Source organism: Falco biarmicus, chromosome 4 (assembly GCF_023638135.1).
Source record: "Falco biarmicus isolate bFalBia1 chromosome 4, bFalBia1.pri, whole genome shotgun sequence".
In the NCBI taxonomy this organism is placed as follows: Eukaryota; Metazoa; Chordata; class Aves; order Falconiformes; family Falconidae; genus Falco; species Falco biarmicus.
Window position 1 is genome coordinate 35293234 of NC_079291.1, and position 19603 is coordinate 35312836.

The following is a 19603-nucleotide window of genomic DNA, read 5'->3' on the forward strand; positions in this document are numbered from 1 at the left end:
CAAATAAACCAGGCAGCAGCCCAGACTGAGAGCAAGCTGTGCAGCATGGCTCCTGGCTCTACAAACAGCCCCTCTCACCTTCCTGGAGAGGGTGGGCATGTCCAAACTGCCCGCTGAGAGTGGGGGCCAGCAGTGCTCAGTCTCTAGACTGGCTGTGCAGACACAGCCTGCAGTGGCACTGTATGGCTGTGCGTTGGGACATGCATGCTCTATTTATCACATGCATGCTCTGTTTCTCACATGCATGTGTGCCCATGGTGGCTTTTCTCTGATATATGCCTGTGGAGACTGAAGCTGGAGCTGAGGATGGAAAAAAATAAAGTGGATCAACCATCTGTGAGTGGTTTAGGCCTGATTACCCTACAACAAAACTGTCTTCGAGGGCCTCATTCAACCTGGCCAGACTTAGATACCTACATCTCAGCTAGCTGTCTAGACCTCCGTCTCACTTCATGGGTAAGAAAGAGGCTTTTCCGAGGTCCCAGTCATCTATTCTTCAGTCAGATGGCTGAAGAAGGTAAAGGAAATGAAACCTAAGAGCAGTCATAGCTCCCCACCAACTAAACAGGGAGCGTGGGGCAACTACCCCAGTATAACAGGCTGTAGCACAGATGTTCAAAATCGGGCAACTCCTGTCCTAGTCATGAGAACAGTACAGACACCATTGATCCAAAAGAAAAAACATGAAACACTATCCACACACACTCGGCTACCTCACGCCAGCACAGGTACATGACGTTATTTAAGTACATCACCTTCCATGACGACAGGCTGTGTAGACCGTCCCCTCTTCACTGCCAACAACAAAGTTATTCACATCTCCGGTTGGGAAAGCCATTCCTGTAACTGCCACTGGTTTGGACTTATTGTACACCAGCTCCATGCTCTCCTACAAAAGAGGTCTTTGTTATTATTCTGAGATCATCCTTTTGTTTGGATGTTTGTTTTTTGTTTTTGTTTTTGTTTTTGTTTTTAATAATTCATTTCTAAATGAATAATTACACAGGGTAGCAGGAGGGGAAGAAGAAATAATTTGGTCCAGCCACAGGACTTTGATTTCTAAATAGGATGTTGTGAGAAGATGCAATGTCACAAACTAGGATAGCACTGCTCCTGCCATCCATGCTGCTGTCTGTCACATGTTTGAGAGCAGCTGGAAGACACTGGTCTTTGCTATATCATTTTAAATCAGGCAGAGATGACAGGTGAGAATTTAAAACCTAATGGTGCAGAAACTAAAGATAATACCTTAATGGATACACTTGCCAGCCCCAGGCTCTAATAAAACATGCAATACCCTTCTATTTACGCACATTTTTAAAATCAATTGTTTGTCAGAAAACACATGTAACATTGTGTGCACCTGACACATTTATCAGACTGTGCCATTTGTCCCTTTGCAGAGCAGAATTAAAAAGCTGTGGTCCTGTCACTACTACCATTCTAAGCATTGCTTTTCAGGGATTTTTTGAGGTAACCATAAACACTCCCTCTAGACTCTACCATCAAGCTACAAATCAGCAAGCATATTTTTGTTTTTCATTTGGTAGATGTATTTCAAAGTAAATCAGCATGTCCATTTTTGCTATTGCAAGTACCACCAGCATGAACACTCTGTGGCCGTTGCAAGATGTGTACGCTTTGAGCAGATTGTGCACAATTTTTTGGCTGTTCAGTCTAAATGGGGTAACCCAAGAACCCACACAGGGGCTGAACGATTTAGCAATTTTCATTTTTGGTATGTTTAAAATGTCTAAGCTGCTATTCTTCTAGGGCCAAAGCCTGTAGTGCTTTACTTAGAAGGGCTTTTTGCTGTAGCTGAAGAAAGTGGGCATCCCTGTGAGAGGAGAGGTCTGCAAATCCATAGAAATACTTTTGCTTGGTTTAAACTTTTCTTTTGGTTCTACTAAAAAGGCAAAACAAGACCTGGAAAATGCACTGGCAGAGCACCTGTGGACCATATATTTCTGTGAAAATTTGCTGGGGTGAGATCATAAGTTATTGTCTCTGCAGAGACACAGCCAGATACTGTGGTGGACTCTCTCCTCCCAGCGCCTACACCACGGCTGTACATGAGTGCTCTGGATCCATGCTTTCAGAAAGTTTCAGGCTGACACATCAGGAACACTCTGCTCCTCCGAATTTGAAGCTATGGTACGTAACTTGACATCAAGTCCTGTGCCTTTCTTTTCCAGATCACCATGAGCCGTGCACCAAACTTCAGCATACTGTGGGGTCTGTTCCCATCATTGTTAAAAGCCAGTTTTGGAGCAGGGAAATTCCATCTGGGAGATGAAGTACTGGAACTGAGATGTTGAGAAATTTCTGCTTCAGAATTTAGCATTCCAGTAAGTGAATATATAAGGGTGGGATTTATCTTCTTGATGTTTAAGTGAGAAACTGAGGAAGGGATTCAGGTGCCTAAACATAGATGTCTGGGCCATTTTAGCTGCCTCCACTTCTATCCCAGAAGAGTATTGGCTTTTCATAATCCCAGGACACAACTACCAGACTATTGCCTTAGATGAGCATGAGCAACGTGATCTGACTTTGAAGTTGGCCTCACTTTGAGTAGGAGAATAGATGGGATGACTTCCAGAAGCCCTTCCATCCTAAGATTTCATAGTTCTGTACCCCAGGGTGGATATTTGAAATGGTATTTCACACTGTGATTGGATGACTTGTCCTTCACAAGTGCCCAGTCTTTCTCTACGTTAACTATAAAGGGAACTCAAATTACTAGCTTAGATTTGACATGGACCTAGCTTTTAGGTGGCTAAGGTTAGGATAGAGGAATCCCACTTCTTGTGTCAACACTGCAAAGCAAATAATTTAATAGTAATTGCTCATTAATGCATGATTAATGGAATCATTAAGAGGAGTTTCTACGCAGCATTTTGAAACAAGATCAGATCCCATGATGCTCAGTAAAAATGATATTAATTTTTTTTTTTTCTAAGAAATTATGTATAAAAAATGAGTGATGTATTGGAATAGAAAATGTATTACTCCAGAAGATAACACTTAAAAGATGTTTTTCCATAGACTTTTTCCAGCACCAGATTCTTTGTTTAGTTTCCATTATTATAATCACTAGTGGTTTGGACAATTTTCCTGGGTTTCCTTTCATTTTTGATAAAAAGGAGAGGAGTGAGGGGAAAGACAATAGCAGCAAACATTCCAGAAGCGGGAAATTAGTTCTAAAACTTTTGACTGGCATTGTTTGTTCCGTTGGCTACAAAAGGCAGGCAGCAAAGTAAGCTTTCTGACTGTGTGCCTTGCAAACCCGTAGGTGCCTAGGGTGCGTTCAGCAGCAGTGCAATCTAGTCCATATTTGTTAAACAATGCTGTACAGTAAGTACAATTTATACCACAGGCGACTTCTGTAATTACCGTGCTTTAAAATGGATTATTTCATTTTCACTTGAAACTGACCTATGTATTAACGTATTACAATAATTACATGATTTGTGGTAAAGGAAATGGGTTTTGGCTCTTAGCAGAGACTGCTGGAAGCAAGCTGTACTCTTTCAAGTGCATCCATTGGTTTTTGTTTGTATAGGACGTGAGGTTTTGGCTTTTAGGGGCTATGTTCCATTAAGCAGGTATCCTGCTTTACTGAAGGTGCTTTTTCCCCCCTGTATAGGCGAAAACAAACCCATTTCCCCCTGTGTAGGTGAAAACAAACCCACCTGTGGAGTCGAGAGCATGTCCAGGCTCCAGGAGCACATTTTGCCATCCGTAGAGACGGTAATGAGATTGTGTGCATTCTGTGTTCCAACTACATTCACACAATACACAGGATGCTGAAAACACATTAACACCGGAAATCAGAGAGCCATTCTCACATCTTCATGAACAAACTTCCAATGTCTCATATGTTATTTTAAAGAATGATTAAGTAGTTACATAATGCCTGGAAAATACTCCGCTTTTGCCAGATAGGAATTGTTTGGGGTTTTTTTTGATTTAAATTTTAAGAGGTATGTTATGGAGGTGGAATTGTTTTCAGAGTTTCATTTTCCTCATAATAAAACAACCCAGCTGAGTAATGCTGTGAAAATACTGAATTATGTGGATGAGATTTCACCCACAGGGACATGTATCATTCTACTGATGGCTTTTGACACTGAAAATAACCATCGGAAAGAGGCAAATTGTCCAAATGGAATTAAAATGAAAACTTTATTCAAGAAAACAGCTGCATAAAACTTGAACTTTTCCAGAATTTGGCTTGCATGTTAAGTATTTGCAAATGTACTCCAGTTGAAATACCTGAACAAGACCATCAGCTTTCTCCAGCATTGGCCAATATACCTTTTTAAATCCATGATTATAAATGTGGACTGACTAAATTTAGGGTGTTACACCTGGTTCACCATAGCAGAGTCATTCCATGGAGGCTGAATTCTGCTTGGTGTGCAATAATGAAACTTGGCCTATTTCTTTTCCAAGGAACCTGGTAACATTTTGAGCCTAAAGCGTCATCTGATATCTGATGGTGACATATGAGGGATGATTCAAATTCAGTAACCTCCAGAGTGAAAAATCAGTCAGACTGAACAATAAGATTTTGTTTCCTTTGACCAGTACAAGTGATGTTGCTGAATTAAGGGTAAGACAGGCCAAGCAAAGAAAAATTGTATTTCTCTGCCTCTTTTGCCGATGAATAGAAGACCTGCATCTCCGGGATGAAAAAATACTTTTTACTGATCCTTTCTTTATTTAAAGAAAATTAGGTCCAACTTACAAGAGATCCCTATAGAGCTTCTAAGTCAGCTCCATGTACGGTTAGAAACATGGCATTTGCTCCTGCTGAAAGGAATGGCAGAACTACCACTTATTTTAGACTGCTTTAAGATCCAGCTGTTGGTCACCTACCCAGTCAGTAGGGAAAGGCAGAAATCTTCAGAGCACTGCCTGGCTCTCAGGTTCAATACCTGTGTGGGCCCAGTAAATGCCCGCAGCATTTACTTGGCAGCATCTGAATGCACAGTGTGTGTGCGTGTGCACACCAAAGATGGACTTAACAATTGCTGCTGAAAGGGTACCTTGTGCTTGAAGGCCACCTGTACATACCAGTAAGTTGCAAGGTCCATTATGATGCTAATTTTTCTCTTTCTCTCAAGATTGTCAAGCACCTGGTTTTGCCCAGATCATCAAGTGGACCCCAATCTGTCCCTCATGTGTCTTGTGCTATTACCCTCCTATGATGGACCTTCTTGCTGCCTAGCGATGAGATGACGCCAGTGCTAAACACAATTAGCAGGTACTGATGTGTGAAATTAGCATAGACCTGTTTTTTCATGGGTGTTTGACCTCCAGTAGCCCAAACAGACAGGGACAGAGTGGGTGGGAGGAAGCTAAAGCAAGCAGCGGAGTATCTAGAGTATTTAGAGGGGAGGGAGAGAGCGAGCTGTGTCCTTCCAGCAGCACCTCAGCATGCCAGGTCTGGCTTTAATCAGGGCTACCAGCCATCAATTTCATGCACAATAAAACTCACGGCAGAAATGAAAAGACATAAGGAAAATGGATGAAAAAGACAACCAACCGTATGTAACAGAAAATCTAAACAGGCTCCTTCCTTTCAAAGGGTCGCTGCCAGCTTGCTTTTATTTATTTTGGAAATGAAATCATCATGCAAAAGGGTTTTGTCTTAATTAAAATTTCCTGTTGTCCCAAGTGCAGATGTGTGGTGGGTGTGAAAGGAAATTAGTGAATAAGCTGTGGGTAGAATTCTCTTTCCTGGTGAATCCAGGCGACAATCAGTGATACTAAACTTCAGGAAGGTTTAAGTCTGTGATAACAACATATTCTATCTGTTTCAAATAAACAAAGTGACAGAAAGAAAAGAGAAAAATCCTTTTTTCACATATGGTAGAAGTTCAAATTAAAAAAATTACTATTCAGCTCATGTATCTAGCAGTACATAAAGTAACATTGCTGCAGCAGTTGTCTTAATTTTTTTTTTTTCTTCTTGGCAGCTAGGATTCAAGCCAACTTTTTGCAACCAAGACTTTGTTTACAGTTTATGTGATTCCTATATATGAACATGAAGTAAGCGCTCTTTTATTGTAAAATCTGATTACTCCATAAAATATCGTGCCTCCTCATGTTAGGCTGTGTAAACAGTTATTTACACCAATCCATGACAGCACATAAAGTGCCCATCCACAACTGAAAGTCATTTATTTACATCTGTCAAAAGCAAAACATCATATTGCAGTAATAAAACTAGTTTAATATATAATTCCAGGAGGTACAATTTTGTCTTAAATGTTTTTTGAGTGTAAACACATTACGTCCCATTAATCTTTTCTTTTCCACTAGATTTTGAGTCCCAGTTGTTCAGTTTTCAGTGACAGCCAGCTTCTTGCCACTAGTTTTCTGGTCTGCTACATCTCTGAATTGCACTTCCAGGAGAGACTGGTTTTTTTCATGCAGATTCAACAACATTACTGGCGACAAAATGAGGGAAATGAAAAGGAATATTGAAGTTGCAACCCATGGCACAGATCATTGCATTATTATATCAACATTCATGATAGTGGAAATTTAGGGAACAATATTTGTACTGCCTGGCCCACTAAGTATGTCTGCGCACACCTGTCATTTTTTAATATAAGAGACTTGCCATCATAACACTGGCCCCGTGCTGAATCTTTTGCATTAATTGACGTGGCATGGCTTCCCTTTTAACTCCGGAGATTATGTTGTCACAGGTAACTAAAAGCTGAACCATGATCTGCAAATTCCAAAGATAAGAATCACAGAGCTGTAAAAGCTGGAGGTGCAAAAGACCTATCATTTTGTCTGATCCTTCGATCTGCTAGAACAAGATTATTATCTTATCTCTCAGAGTGTTTTGTGTAGTTCAGTTTCCTATGTTTCAGGAAATCTGCATTTTTCTGCATATGTATACCAAACCATTACATTTTTCTCTTCTTTCAGCCTGTATTTTCTTTTCTGCTTCCCACTAAGGAATGGTCCCAAGCTCACTCCCGAGATGAGATGTGTTTCCCATGCACAGAGTACACCTTCCAGCTCTTATGAAGAGGCTGCCTGAGCCCAAACTCTGGAAGAGGAGAACTCAAGAATGCACAGCATAGTGCAGGATGGACTGGAGGTCAGTGCCATAGCAGAGCGATGACACTTTAGGAAATCCAGGCTTGCCTCTTCCTCCAGCACGATATGAGTACTTTGCAATGTAGAGGAGTCTTCTACCACAGACATCATCTTTGTATCACAGAGAAATTATATTCCTTCTCAAGCATTTTGTGCTACTGCTCTGCATGTGTACCTCCCAGACACCACCAGAGCGCTGTGCCACCATCACTATATCTGCAGGTATCTGTGTGTGTCAGCAAAATGCTCTTCCAGATCATTATATTGAAACAAAATCACCCTCACTTTGCAAGCTCTGCCCTATGGCTCTGTCTGGAGTAGGAGACCATGACAGGCATTTATGTATTGCTCTGTTGGGAAACAGAAGTAAACTGCCCACTGTCTTCGAGGGCACCAGTGTCTACTTACAGGATGCCAGTGAGACCACCATAGGCGCCTAAGCTGGTTCAAAAGAGAAACTCCTGTGCAACAAGACAACAATAAATGACTCAAATTGCTTGCTGTGCTGGACTGACAAACACACAGTCCTTATAGGTGACCTGGCTCTCTTTACAGACAATGGACAGCAAAAGCCACAGTGCCACTGTGCGGGCAGAAAGGTGCCTCACTCCAGTGTCATAACTGATCCTGCCCTCTTCCTTGGAAAAGAAGATAATCTCTTGACCTGATCATACGAAATGCGGTAGTTAAGCACTTACAGGAGATAGTTGTATATCTCTCTTACCTATTTTTTTCCCTTCAAGGGCCACACTTGCTTTCATCTGTGTGGCAACCAGCATTGTAGACACAATTAGCCAGCTTCATTTCCCTGATGACCATTTCCTCTAAGGAAAGGAGGAGGTGTTTTTTATCCTTACCGTGTGAGCAGCAGCAGATAAGGGAGTTCTCTGAACTGGAGTGCGCCTGTGACTGCGATTATCCCACAAGACAATTTGGCCAGAGTATGTTCCACCAACAACCAGGTTTGGGTGAAAGCGGGCAAAACAGACAGACATCACGGAGGACTGGATTAAAACAGAGAAGAAGAGAGGCGTTACATGGTAAGTAATCTTCAAGTTTCTTTTTAAGGAAGCATATTGTAATTAGCATTTTGTATTTTTAGAATTCACTGTATGAGCTCTATTCATATTCCTTGCACACCAGTAATTCTGATAAAGTCAATAGGACACATGCAAAGAGCTAATTTTGACCCTAAGATATGTAGTTCCATTGGTCCTAGGGAAAATATGCACCATAGGATGAGTCTTAGCATGATGCTAAAAACCTGAAGATAGCCTCTCCGTGACAGTGATGGGAGAATGCTTAATATCATTTCCAAAAGTGAGAACTTCAAATAAACAGATGCCAACCCAACAGAGGTTGGTATCCTGGGCCATGATTTCCCATCAGGGAGAGCTTTTCCCCTACTGCTCCACTAGCTTTTAACTCTCAAACAATTTGAGGTGAGTTTGTGAGAGACCCTCCGTAGTTCACTTCAGGGTGTGCTGGCTTGACAGCATCAGCTGACAAGCCATGTCTCATTGCTGGGTCAATGACTGATTTCTCTGCTACAGAGAGGTCCTCTTCTAACAGCAGAGGGAATCACACTTTCCCTTACACTGTTTGAGCAGAAAAGTTTTTCCTTATTTTAATGACAGCTGCATTGCCTTTGTACGTTTTCTTCAGCTGGGGAAACTGAGGAGCCAGACTGGGTTAACGGTTACCCGGGCTATCTGATAGAGTGCCCCAGAAGCCAGTATGGAGAAGGGTATCTAACCCAACTACTGCCTTCCAGTCTCTTTAAAATAACATACATCTGAAGTCCTCAAGGGAACAGTCCCCAGAACCTTCATGTGCCAACAAGCTACAGCCAAGAGCAACAAGCTGTAACTCCTTCAAGTCCTCCATCCTCTTTCTAAGGAATCATTTCCCATTTTTAATATAATTGGTCCTGGATGTTATGTCTTGTTTTATGCAAATTGGAAAGCAAAAGCTACAGCATTCATATAATTTCCTGAAAATTCACATACTAATAAAGACAATTTGCAAACAGAAGCAAATGACATTTCTTCATGGGCAGTTTCAGTGATGCTTACAAGCCACAGAGCAAGACTTGAATTCCTGCAGCAGTTACAGTCAGAAACTTAAATTCGCTGTCAGTGGTCGCATTCTTAATTCATTTTCTGGCTGTTCCCAATGAATTTTGGTAACATCTTTGTTATAGTTTAATGACTGGATATTTTGAACTGGTGATGTTCCTATGTGTGAACCCATTCTACTCAATGACAAAGGGTTAACTAAATTACTGTATTTCAGTTGCATGAAAAGCATTGCAGACATTTAAGTGAACTTTGTTGAAATGGGAACACAGGAGCTGCCAAGCTGAACTAGACTTGATGTCTACCTAGCTGACGAGCCTGTCTCTGGCAGGAGTGGATGGACTTGTAAAAACTTTGACGAGGGCAGATGCATTGCCTTCTCTCCTTACTGCTCCTCATCCTGAATTCTAATGGCTAGAGACTGGTTTAAACTCACACACCAGAGATATAAACCCCTTTCTGATAGGGCTAGAATGAATTACGATAACTCTTGATGTCTATAATGAGGTTAATAAGAATAAAGTGAAATGTGAAGTTTAAATATTTTTTACTGAATTCATGTGGCTGCCCGATATCTATTGTTTAAAGTGAGATTATATGCTAAATTATCTTAGTAGACATAGCATACAGCAGTATATTCAATACTGTTTTTTGATCTAATGAGATTGCCAAGACAATGAAATAAACTGCCACTGCCTTTTTTAATTCCTCATTCTCTCTGAATCCTCATGGCTGTTCACTTGACATCTTTGATCCCTTCTTGACTAAAGCTTTTGCATACATTTTTCCGATGATACATAGTCTAGTATCTAATGACTAGATGATTAGTATACGTAACTGCCATTCTAGTTCATATCTAAGTGCTTGAGCATAGTAATTACTCTACGGTCAGTTGAAATAACAAGTAGATTCCAAAAAACATATCCAAAGGACCTATTAGCTTTACAGGTAAGAAACCCCACCTCTGAGCAACAGGACTTTGGTACTGCTAAGAGGGGCTTAAAACTCAGCTACAATGCAGCTGCCATCCGGTTTCCACAGATCCCCCATGCGTTATAATTAAATCGACCCTACAGCACATGTTCTACATTTTATCTCTTTGTTTAATGGCTTCGTGAGTTGTTTTAATCAACCCCTTTCATTCCTTATAACTAAGATGACAGATATTCTTACATGAAGTGAAATAGCCAGATGATTTAAAAATAGTACAGCTCCACCACTGTGTACACCCCACAGCAGCTACAAGGCTCCACATGTATTTTAAGAAACCCCAATTCAAACAGTCATTCCACAACAAAGTTCTCAGTTTGTCTGAAACAAGCTTGGGAGACTCTGAAGCAGGCCAAAGAAGCCAAGTGGACAGCGTATTTTTAAATGTTGTGTTTTCATGGTTAGCGTGTTTGTGAATTCAGAATGCCAGAATACGGTTGAATGGTCAGGATATAAACTGCTAAAGTGTGTTTTTCATAAAGTTCAAAAATAACCTACAGACATGACATGGACTTAAGCCCTCTGTACTGCTCCTAGTTTTACGTATTGCTCCGAAGTAACTTGCATTCTTCCACTGATGAAATGTCCACATCCTTTTAATTATGTCTATATTATTTTTCTACTGAGGAAAAACTTCTGTCAAATATTAGAATTTAACAATTTAAGGACTCCGCTCCATGGCACTTAATATAATGATTACTTTCTTAAAGTTAATGGCAGTACTCAGATGAGTAAGGACTGTAAGATCTAGCCCATTCATTTAACAACTTTAAAAGCATTCATTTCTTAGCTGTAATGGGAGACACCAGCAGACAGGTCTCCAGTCTGTCTGAACAGCTCTGTGCTCACGGAAAGCAGCAGAAACCATTCCCTGTAAACCTCTTCTGCCTCCAGGCTGCCTCTTGTTTGCCAGCTGAAGCAGTCTTGCTCCTCTAAAACAGAGTTTTGCCACGGACTTCAAAGGGGGAGGAACCAGCCCATGGTCAGGTTTTAAAGTAACGACGTACCACTCTTTGTACCTCTACCACACCTTTCTAGGGAAATCTTATGGCACTTTCCAATAATGATGGTAAAGCTTCCCAGTTTTTCAGCTAGGCATGTTTTATATGCCTATGTAAGTGCTTAGTTACCCATTGCAGAGGACAGCAGCAGCTAGTTTCATAGTATATGGCAACACTGCATAAAGAAATGTAAGAGGGATCATGTCAGGAGGCAATTCCACGTGGACTTTAGTATCCACAGTATAAAAGCAGTGTTTAGAACAGGAGGTTTCCAGTGTTATCTTTTTATGGGTGTCACAGAGCATCCATGTCTGCAAGTTGCTGGGACCCACAGGAGACAGGCAAACCCCAGTGTTTGGTCACCGTCATTTCTCTGGATTGCTCTGTGCAGTGAATCATTTCATTATTCACTGCAGCTTAATGCTCTGGTGTTTTCTCCCTCTATGCAAATACAGTTTACTGGATTTAGCCTTCTCTGTCTCTCCTTAGCTTCCTCAGCAACGCTACCAAAGTATTTCTGGTACTTCTGGCTTTGTGATCTTCCACCTAGATTTCCTACTCCTGGTGGGTGCCACCACACTGGTTCTGCTGCCTCATCCCCCACGTGTGCTCTGCCTTGTCCGCAGAGGTGAGCAACCTTCAAAGGGCCAGACGAGCCAGTCTGAATTAGATCCAGGCGGGAGCACTGCCCAGGCAAAAGGGAGAGCCAGGCCCAGGCTGGCAAACCTGAGACTTTTGCCTGGCAAGCGGGCAATCCCGCGCCCCGAATGCTAAAGCTTCCATGCCTGGCTGTTACGAGCACTGCACTGAAAACATAATTAAGAAACAAAGCATGAAGCGCCTGTGCTCTTGCATGGTGAGAAGAGGGCCGGCCAGGAGTGCAGGTGCTGCCCAGTGCCCGGAGAGGCCCGCAGCCGGCGGGACGGAGGCAGCGTGCCCGGCCCCTGCTCTGGCAGCTGTCAGGCTGCCTCGGCCTGCACGGAGTGGGGGGCTACAAGGGCGATGGGGGGGCCTTTGCTTGGCTGCCTCTGCCTCCTCCCGCCCTCCCTGCTGATGCGCTTGATTCAAACAAGCCCCAGACCCTCTTCAAGTGGCTGGCAGCACTGGTTTTTATTTTAGAAACTTAATCCAGCCCAGATTTGGGTTAATGATGGCGTACCCCTTCAACCACAGATACACATGCTCGGGACAGAAAGTCATTTAGATTCTCCTTGCTGAGAAGCCTAACCTCAGTACCCACATCTGATGTGTGTAAGGCCCCAGAGCCTCAGCTGTCTGTGCTCATGTCTGTAGATTCGGATGGCACTCTGCCCAGCCACCAGTTGAACAAGTTCACAAAGACCTGGGTGCTAAACAATGATGACTTTCAATAGGCAACGACTACTGCATTCAGCGAGACCTCTTCTGCAGGAAACCACCCCCGTAGGCAGTGCTGCCATACTGGTGCCATATGCCTACACTTGACACCAGATGGATCTCAAAACAATACTTTGTCAGTGGGAATAAGCGATCTGAGGAGTTCACAGGCGTTTCTAGACTCCAGAATACTGGGATATATTGCAGCAGGCACTCAGGAAACTCCTGGGTAGATTTTCTAGCTGAGCAAACATGTGGAAAAAGCACTGCAGTCAGTGTGCCATGCTACTATAGGTCAGCTAACACAGACAGCAGTGGGCAATAAAATTAACTGCAGCTGAGTTGAAGAGGCAGATCCTATTCCTTATTTGAGCGAATTGGCTTAGAGGGACTGAGACCAGAGGGACAATGCTGTGGTTCTGCCACTTAGCTACAACCATGAAAAGGCGCCAAACTTTATCCATAGGAACTAAAGTCTAGGGACCAGACCTCTGATTGCCTATGCTTGCAGTCCTGAGGAATAAATAAATAAAGACAGAGGCCAAAAGTACATGTGCAATTTACTCATAGCCTTTTGCTCTCACTCCTGCTCATCAAGAACAGTATCTAGAGAGTCTAAGCACTCCCAGTCAGAAGACCGTCTCCTCATGCTTGCCTTGCTACACACACTTACACGTGACCCCAGAACAGATATGGATGATATACCTCAACTGCAAAGATTGGATTAAAATCATAATCTAGAAACAAAACAGCAACTGAGTTACTAAATAAAGCCCTTTTTTTCCTGCCAGTCCGACGGAGCATCAGCATGGAAAGTAGTGGTATCAGATCTGAACACTGGTTTGTCTGGTTTAGTGCTCTATTACATCCTTTTTGCAATACAAAAGAAAGCGTGAGATAGATACCTTGGAAGAGGCAATTCTAGGGTGACTTTGCCCTGGCTAGTGAGATACCTGGATTTGTACACTGAAATAGAGACTATGTTCCTTCTAAGAGTCTTGGTTTTTTTGAGTACCAGCTATTATGAAATCTGGATATTTGTGTTTCACATAAATGTCTAAGTAGAATTAATAGTAATAAGCAAACAGGATAGCAACAGACTTACAACTGTTTTTCCCAACTACATTTGAAAAGGTACCTAAAACATGATTTATGTGTATGGAAACCTTTACCTAAGAGGTTAACTCTTAATTCTAAAAGCTTTAAATGCCAGGACTTCTGTATTGCTCCCCCCAACTCTCTTCCTATTCAACTACAAAATAACAAAATAACATCTGAAAGATTTTGTGCTAGAGATTATTTGTGGCACCATAAAAAATTCATCTTCTACTAAAAATAAAATAAAAGCAGTTGACATCCTTCACATATTTAAAAAAATAAATAAAACCAAACAAACACTTCTTCAAACCAAATGTCAGAATCCTGTTTAATTAAAAAAAGGAAGTTTATACTTGGTTATGGTGTGTGTTGACATCTACCTCTTTGATTTCCAATAGTATGGCCTGGAAAGAACAGATTGCTTTATTCAAGAGAAAGAAAGGAGGGAGGGGGGCTCAGTGTGACAGGAAAGAGTGTAGGCTCTATTAACTTCAGTGCTTGTTAAAACATGAAGGATTAATGGTAGAAAGGGAGGGAAGAATTGTGAATGTCTCCAGTTTAGGATCTTCAAAAATGTTTGGGGATTTTAAGAATGTCTCACCCGACCACATGAAAGCTGCACAGAGAGACTCAGCCACACGACTGCTCTAAATCCAAAGCTGGTATTGCTCCACTTATACCATCAAACCAATGGAGCTAAAATGCAGCCACAAATTAAATTTAATTTTATTGAAAAAGTACTAAGTCCTTAAAAAGAAGGAAAAGAGTATGTCAGGAAATGCAGCTCTTTCTTAGCCAAGTTTAGAGGGTAGGTAACTGACATACAACCTCAGTGTTAACAACCAAGCATTGCAGCAGAATCAGAAAGGCAATATCCAGCCTCATGCCTTTGTTTTAAGCAGGTAAGAAAGCTGAAGCTCTCTGCTTTCATCTCTGTAACTCTGTAACTGCAGGTTCAGCCTGTGTAACTACAAGACCTAAATAATTGGAACAAAGTCCGCAAGCTGCCTTGCCAAAAGGGAATCTGCACTTCAGCCCTTTTGAAAAGTGCATTTGGTGATATTATTTATTCAGTGGTGGTGTGATGACTCAGAAAAGCAACAAAACTGCTTGCTGTATTGCAAAAGCAGATAAACATGATACTTCTCAAGTGCCATACGGGGAGATCCTGCCTGCCTTTATCCATGATGCAACAACCGATCAATTTGGTAACCTTGAATTACTACACATACATTCAAGCCTAAGAATACAGCCTTTGCTGGACATCATACTTTCTTTGTTAGACTGATGATGAGAGAATTAAAGCCTGGAGAAATAAGGAGAAATTTCATAACAACAGCACATCAAGTTTTCTTTCCACCTAACTGCTTATGTGCTAAGTACCTGAATTGGCCTGTTTTCTCTGATTAGAACCTGGCTGCTTGTCAAATTGCTGGGTCAAATCCATCAAATCCTTAATGTCTGCATGCCTGCATGTTGGAAAAGCAAACACTTCCTTGGTTTGTCTGTTTTATTTAGATCATGATACTCTAACAGTTATACAAGAGCACTCTTAATAGTTTTGAATAAATTATTCACAAGCCTGAAGTGATGGGTCTGCACTGCCGCTGCAGACCTGGAGCCTTAGGGCATATGCCTGCGGATGGGACACAGAGACCTCTGCCATCCCCACTCATGCCACAGGCTTGCCAGAACTTGGAGCACATGGTAAGTGTCAGCTTGAGCATGGCATTCTGCCACTCCACTTGCATGCAGCTCAGTAGTTTCAGCACAGCATGAGCCAAAGGCTTCTGGACCAGAGCTGCTATACATGCAGCCAGCTCAGGGCATGGGTAATGGTGTCCCTGCCCACCACCCCCTATAGCTATAGCTGCAAGTTCTTTGGGACAGAAATTGCTTTGTTACAATGGGTTTGTTAACAAATTCCTTTCAAAGGCATCCCAGTCTGGTGAAGGCCTCTAGAACTGATCAAATAATAACATTACATGAAAAACTTGCTTGGTGTAGTGGTCAGAAATGCCAATAGGTAAGAAGCAGTTCTTAAACTGAAGAGTGTTCAGTGGCTTTCTAAAAATACGAGGCTGGTGGCAGAATGTCCTTATCAACTACCACAAATCCTCTAGAAGTCAGTCATCACCTACATGGTACATGACAAAACAGAAGTTGACTGGTGTGTTTCTACTGATGCTTTTGATTCTGTTAACTAGTGGTTGCTGTTTTCATACACAGAAATGCCAAGGAGATTTTGGAAGTTAAAATCTTTGGTGAATTGCAGCTGAATAATTCTAGCAATGAAACCTCCTTAAAGTTCTGCACACATTTATATTTAGTCACTAACTTCTGTTTTAAAAAGCATTTCAGACACAAAAGGTGTCTATCCACACACCAGCTGGCTGGTGAGACAAAGGTATTTAGGTGTTGCTAAGGGCACTGGCAAATCCCATTGCCTGCCTTTCTCTTCATCTTCAGACACCTAACCACATTTGTAAATCTAGCTCAAAATCATTGGAACATAAGTTAATGTTTTAACAGTTTGGGTCTGCCAGCAGCCAAAATTCAGATTCAGCAACAATAAATTCCCACCTGTATTTCATTGCTAATTCAGGGCAAGATGGGAGTCTTCTATTTTGAGCTTGCACACTGTTTGCTGTGGGGAATGTATATAGTTTTCCTTTCAACAGCAAATAGTATCAGGTTGCAATTGTCACTCCTCTTTTTTTTTTTTTTTTTTTTTGTCAGAGAAGGGTTTAGTGAACTGGATTTCTAATATTAAAGGGCTCTTTAACACAGATAGCTACCCCAAATAAAGCACCTTAACTAAACCACAACCTCCGTCTGGCTGTATTGTGACCACCCTCTCGTGGAAGTGGTCATGCAATCTGCATGTTAGCTTAGTTGTGTTTGGGTTTCATCTGGGCTCAGAAAATCAGTACGATAAGTTGCAATGATCAGTCTACAGTAATTCCTGAAGGGACAATAACCGAAGAAAACCAAAAGATTTTACATTCAACTTTTCAGCTCCATTGAGATGCTTCATTCTCCATTCCCTACAGAGACTAAAGAAGTATGCTTAAGGACACAGTCTTTAGACAATTTTAGGGACAGTTTAATTAAGACACCAAAAATTGCTGTAGCAAATACCGCTAATGTTATGCACTAAGTCTTGAAAACTATACCCTATGTATGATCAGCTGTGTATATATTAAATCTACAGTAACTACACGCTGATAATCTAATAAAGAATGAAAAATGATGCTTCCCTAATCCTTTTCTTTCTCTTTAGCACTCATTTTGGTGAGCAGGGCAGAGATTGCAGCATTCAGTGCCAGAATGTCCTGAAAAATATAGAGTATTTAGTGTAGGACAAGTTTTCAAAAGTCATCTTCATCTGCATAGCCTTAAAGCACTGATTACATTTCCATGCATTATTATCCATGCACGTGGATGGCAGAATAGAGAGTCCATAGTGAAACAAAAGAGGAAAAGTTCAATTTATACTGTTTTGGTCAATATAGTCATCACTATATCTCTCTGCATTCCTACAGGTTTTTTTAGGGGGGAGAATAGTTCAAGCACTGCAAAATGAAATATAGATCTTGAGAAGCACATACTCAAAACACCACACAAAATAAAGCCGTCTCTAAGCGTTGCAGTTAGACAACTCCAGGCAAAAGCATCTACGAAGGTAAAGCCACTTCTTCTATCTAGCAAACGCCTGGGGAATGTGGCTGGGAGTGACAAGTCCATGAGTTCTGGTCACTTTGCCTGAATTACTTCTGCATCTTCTCTAATATTATCTAATATTAAATACAGATATAGTCTTCGCAGCTCAGCCCCACACTCACAAAGTGCCCCAGCCACTGGTCTAAGGACTTAAGCTTCTTGTTGCTGCACACCTCTTCTCCAGGCAGTCTGCTTTCTGCTGGAACCACAACCTGGACTAGAGCAAGGCTCAAGCACCCCTGTCCAGGGTGGTTCTTATCTAGCACCATGCAAAAGCAGAAGAGATCCCCCAGAGATTGACACACAGTCTGGGCTTGCCTGGTATCTTGGTGTCCTGGACTCTTCTCCTCACAGAGAAAGCACAAGAGATGATCACTTGACGGCAAGTTATGGAAATATTTGAGCACACAGAGATAGCAAATTCCAGACTTGGAGAACAGGAATAGAGACACGAGTTGTTCTTGAGCTGTGATGGTAGCTTGGTGGTTTCTATGGCAGCAGTTTCCCAAACCACACATTTGATCAATCAAACTATGTGAAGCCACAAATGAATTAGAAGCCAGTACAGATGCTGCAGGAACAATTATCTACAACTCAGCCTGTGAAATTTCACATAGTAGTCACAGCGGCTTATAAGAGAGCTGCAGCTAAATCTCAAGTGTAGCACTCAGTCCAAACCCCTCAGTAAATGCACAGGCCATGAGAACCCAGGCACGGTCAGAAGATCAGACCAAGACCACTTTAAAGCCCCAGCTGCAGAAAGAACTTATTTGTGTACTTAACTCTATCTTTTCTCAAAAGTCCATGATCTTAATTGTAGTTAATTCTTCCAAGTTCTCCATGACTTCAGCTTCAGTGACTGAAAAGCCTCCTCATAGCCAAGCAAATTGGTAAGTGCTTTCCTAAACAGTCGATTTCTTGATTCAGGACTTCTGAGAGCCAGTGACCTCCTTTCAGGAAGGAAAGAAGGATGCCCTGACGTTCAGCTGGTCCTGGGAATTAAAAGCAGTCACAGCCCAGCCGACTTCTGCATAACCTCAGAGACAGGGGAGGGAAAAGGACTATGAAATGTCAGATAGACTCACAAAATTGCCAAGTTTGGGAGGCACATCTAGAGATTGTCTAGTCCAAACCCTTGCTCGGAGCAGGGTCAGCTGGAGCAGATTGCTCATGACTGTGTGTAGTTGGGTTTTGAGTATCTCCATGGATGGAGACCCCATGACCTCTCTGGGCAACTTGTGCCAGTAGTCAGTCACCCTCACAGTAAGAGAGTTTTTTCTTATGTTTATTAACTGTAATTTCCTGTATTTTAGTTTATGCTCATTGCCTCTTGTTCTGTCACTGGGTGCCACTGAGAAGAGCCTGGCTCCATCCTCTTTACTCCCCATCAGATATTTATACACATTGATAAGATCCCCCTGAGCCTTCTCCAGGCTCCCAGCTCTCTCAGCCTTGTATCAGAGATGATCTGGTTCCTAAATGATCTTAAGAGGCTCTTTGCTGGACTTGCTCCAGCATGTCCAGTATGCTCTCTTAGACTGGGGAGCCCAGAACTTAATGAATCTCTATGTACTGGACCCCTCTTTAGGTATCAGACCCTACAAGTCTTTGAATGGAGCTCTGCCTGCTCCAGGAGATAGGTCACTTGGTTTTCCAAGTTAAGGATAGGGAGCAAAGGGACAACAGTATATCTTATTTTACTTGTTTCTGAGCAATTGGCATTTTGTACTCTGTAGTCTGTGTCACTTGGGTAAACTTCTATCAGTTCACTGTCAAAATAATTACAGTAATATTTTCTTATCTTTTTGATTTAATTGTAGCTTCTAGTGAAGACTGACAGGCTATTATATTTGCCCAAATCCATCACCTTCACTGTTGTATCATTTATAAGTAGTGTCACTACATAATTGGAAATAATTGAAAATTAATTAAACATTGCACATAGATACGAGGATTGAGAGACTGAGTGGCACAGATAAACAGCTATCTAGTGGAAATGCAGAAGATACCACAGGCAAGTCTGTATTTAAGAATAAGGGCAGAAACACTAGTTAGCTTTGCACTGTTCACGTCTCCTACAGTAAATTACTGTGCAAATTCTGACATGCGTAGCCTGGCTCTGCACTCACAGAGCATGAAGGAGCAGCTAAGGCCATGCAGGAATAGATGGCTATGTCCCATTACAGACCCAATTTTTAAACCCACTTTCTCCAAACAAACCTTGGTTTCCTG

General features: G+C 41.8%; 1 protein-coding gene across 9 annotated transcripts in view; it reads right to left on the minus strand.

Moving 5' to 3' along the window:
* Positions 1-19603, minus strand: part of DYNC1I1 (dynein cytoplasmic 1 intermediate chain 1) — a 194532-nt gene that overhangs the window by 42875 nt on the left and 132054 nt on the right. For all 9 annotated transcript variants that reach the window (XM_056337761.1, XM_056337762.1, XM_056337768.1 and 6 more), the window contains 3 exons: positions 7983-8129; positions 3693-3806; positions 756-889 (listed from right to left, as the gene is read on the minus strand). In XM_056337761.1, the coding sequence (XP_056193736.1) occupies positions 756-889; positions 3693-3806; positions 7983-8129 (395 nt within the window). The remainder of the gene's footprint in view (positions 1-755; positions 890-3692; positions 3807-7982; positions 8130-19603) is intronic.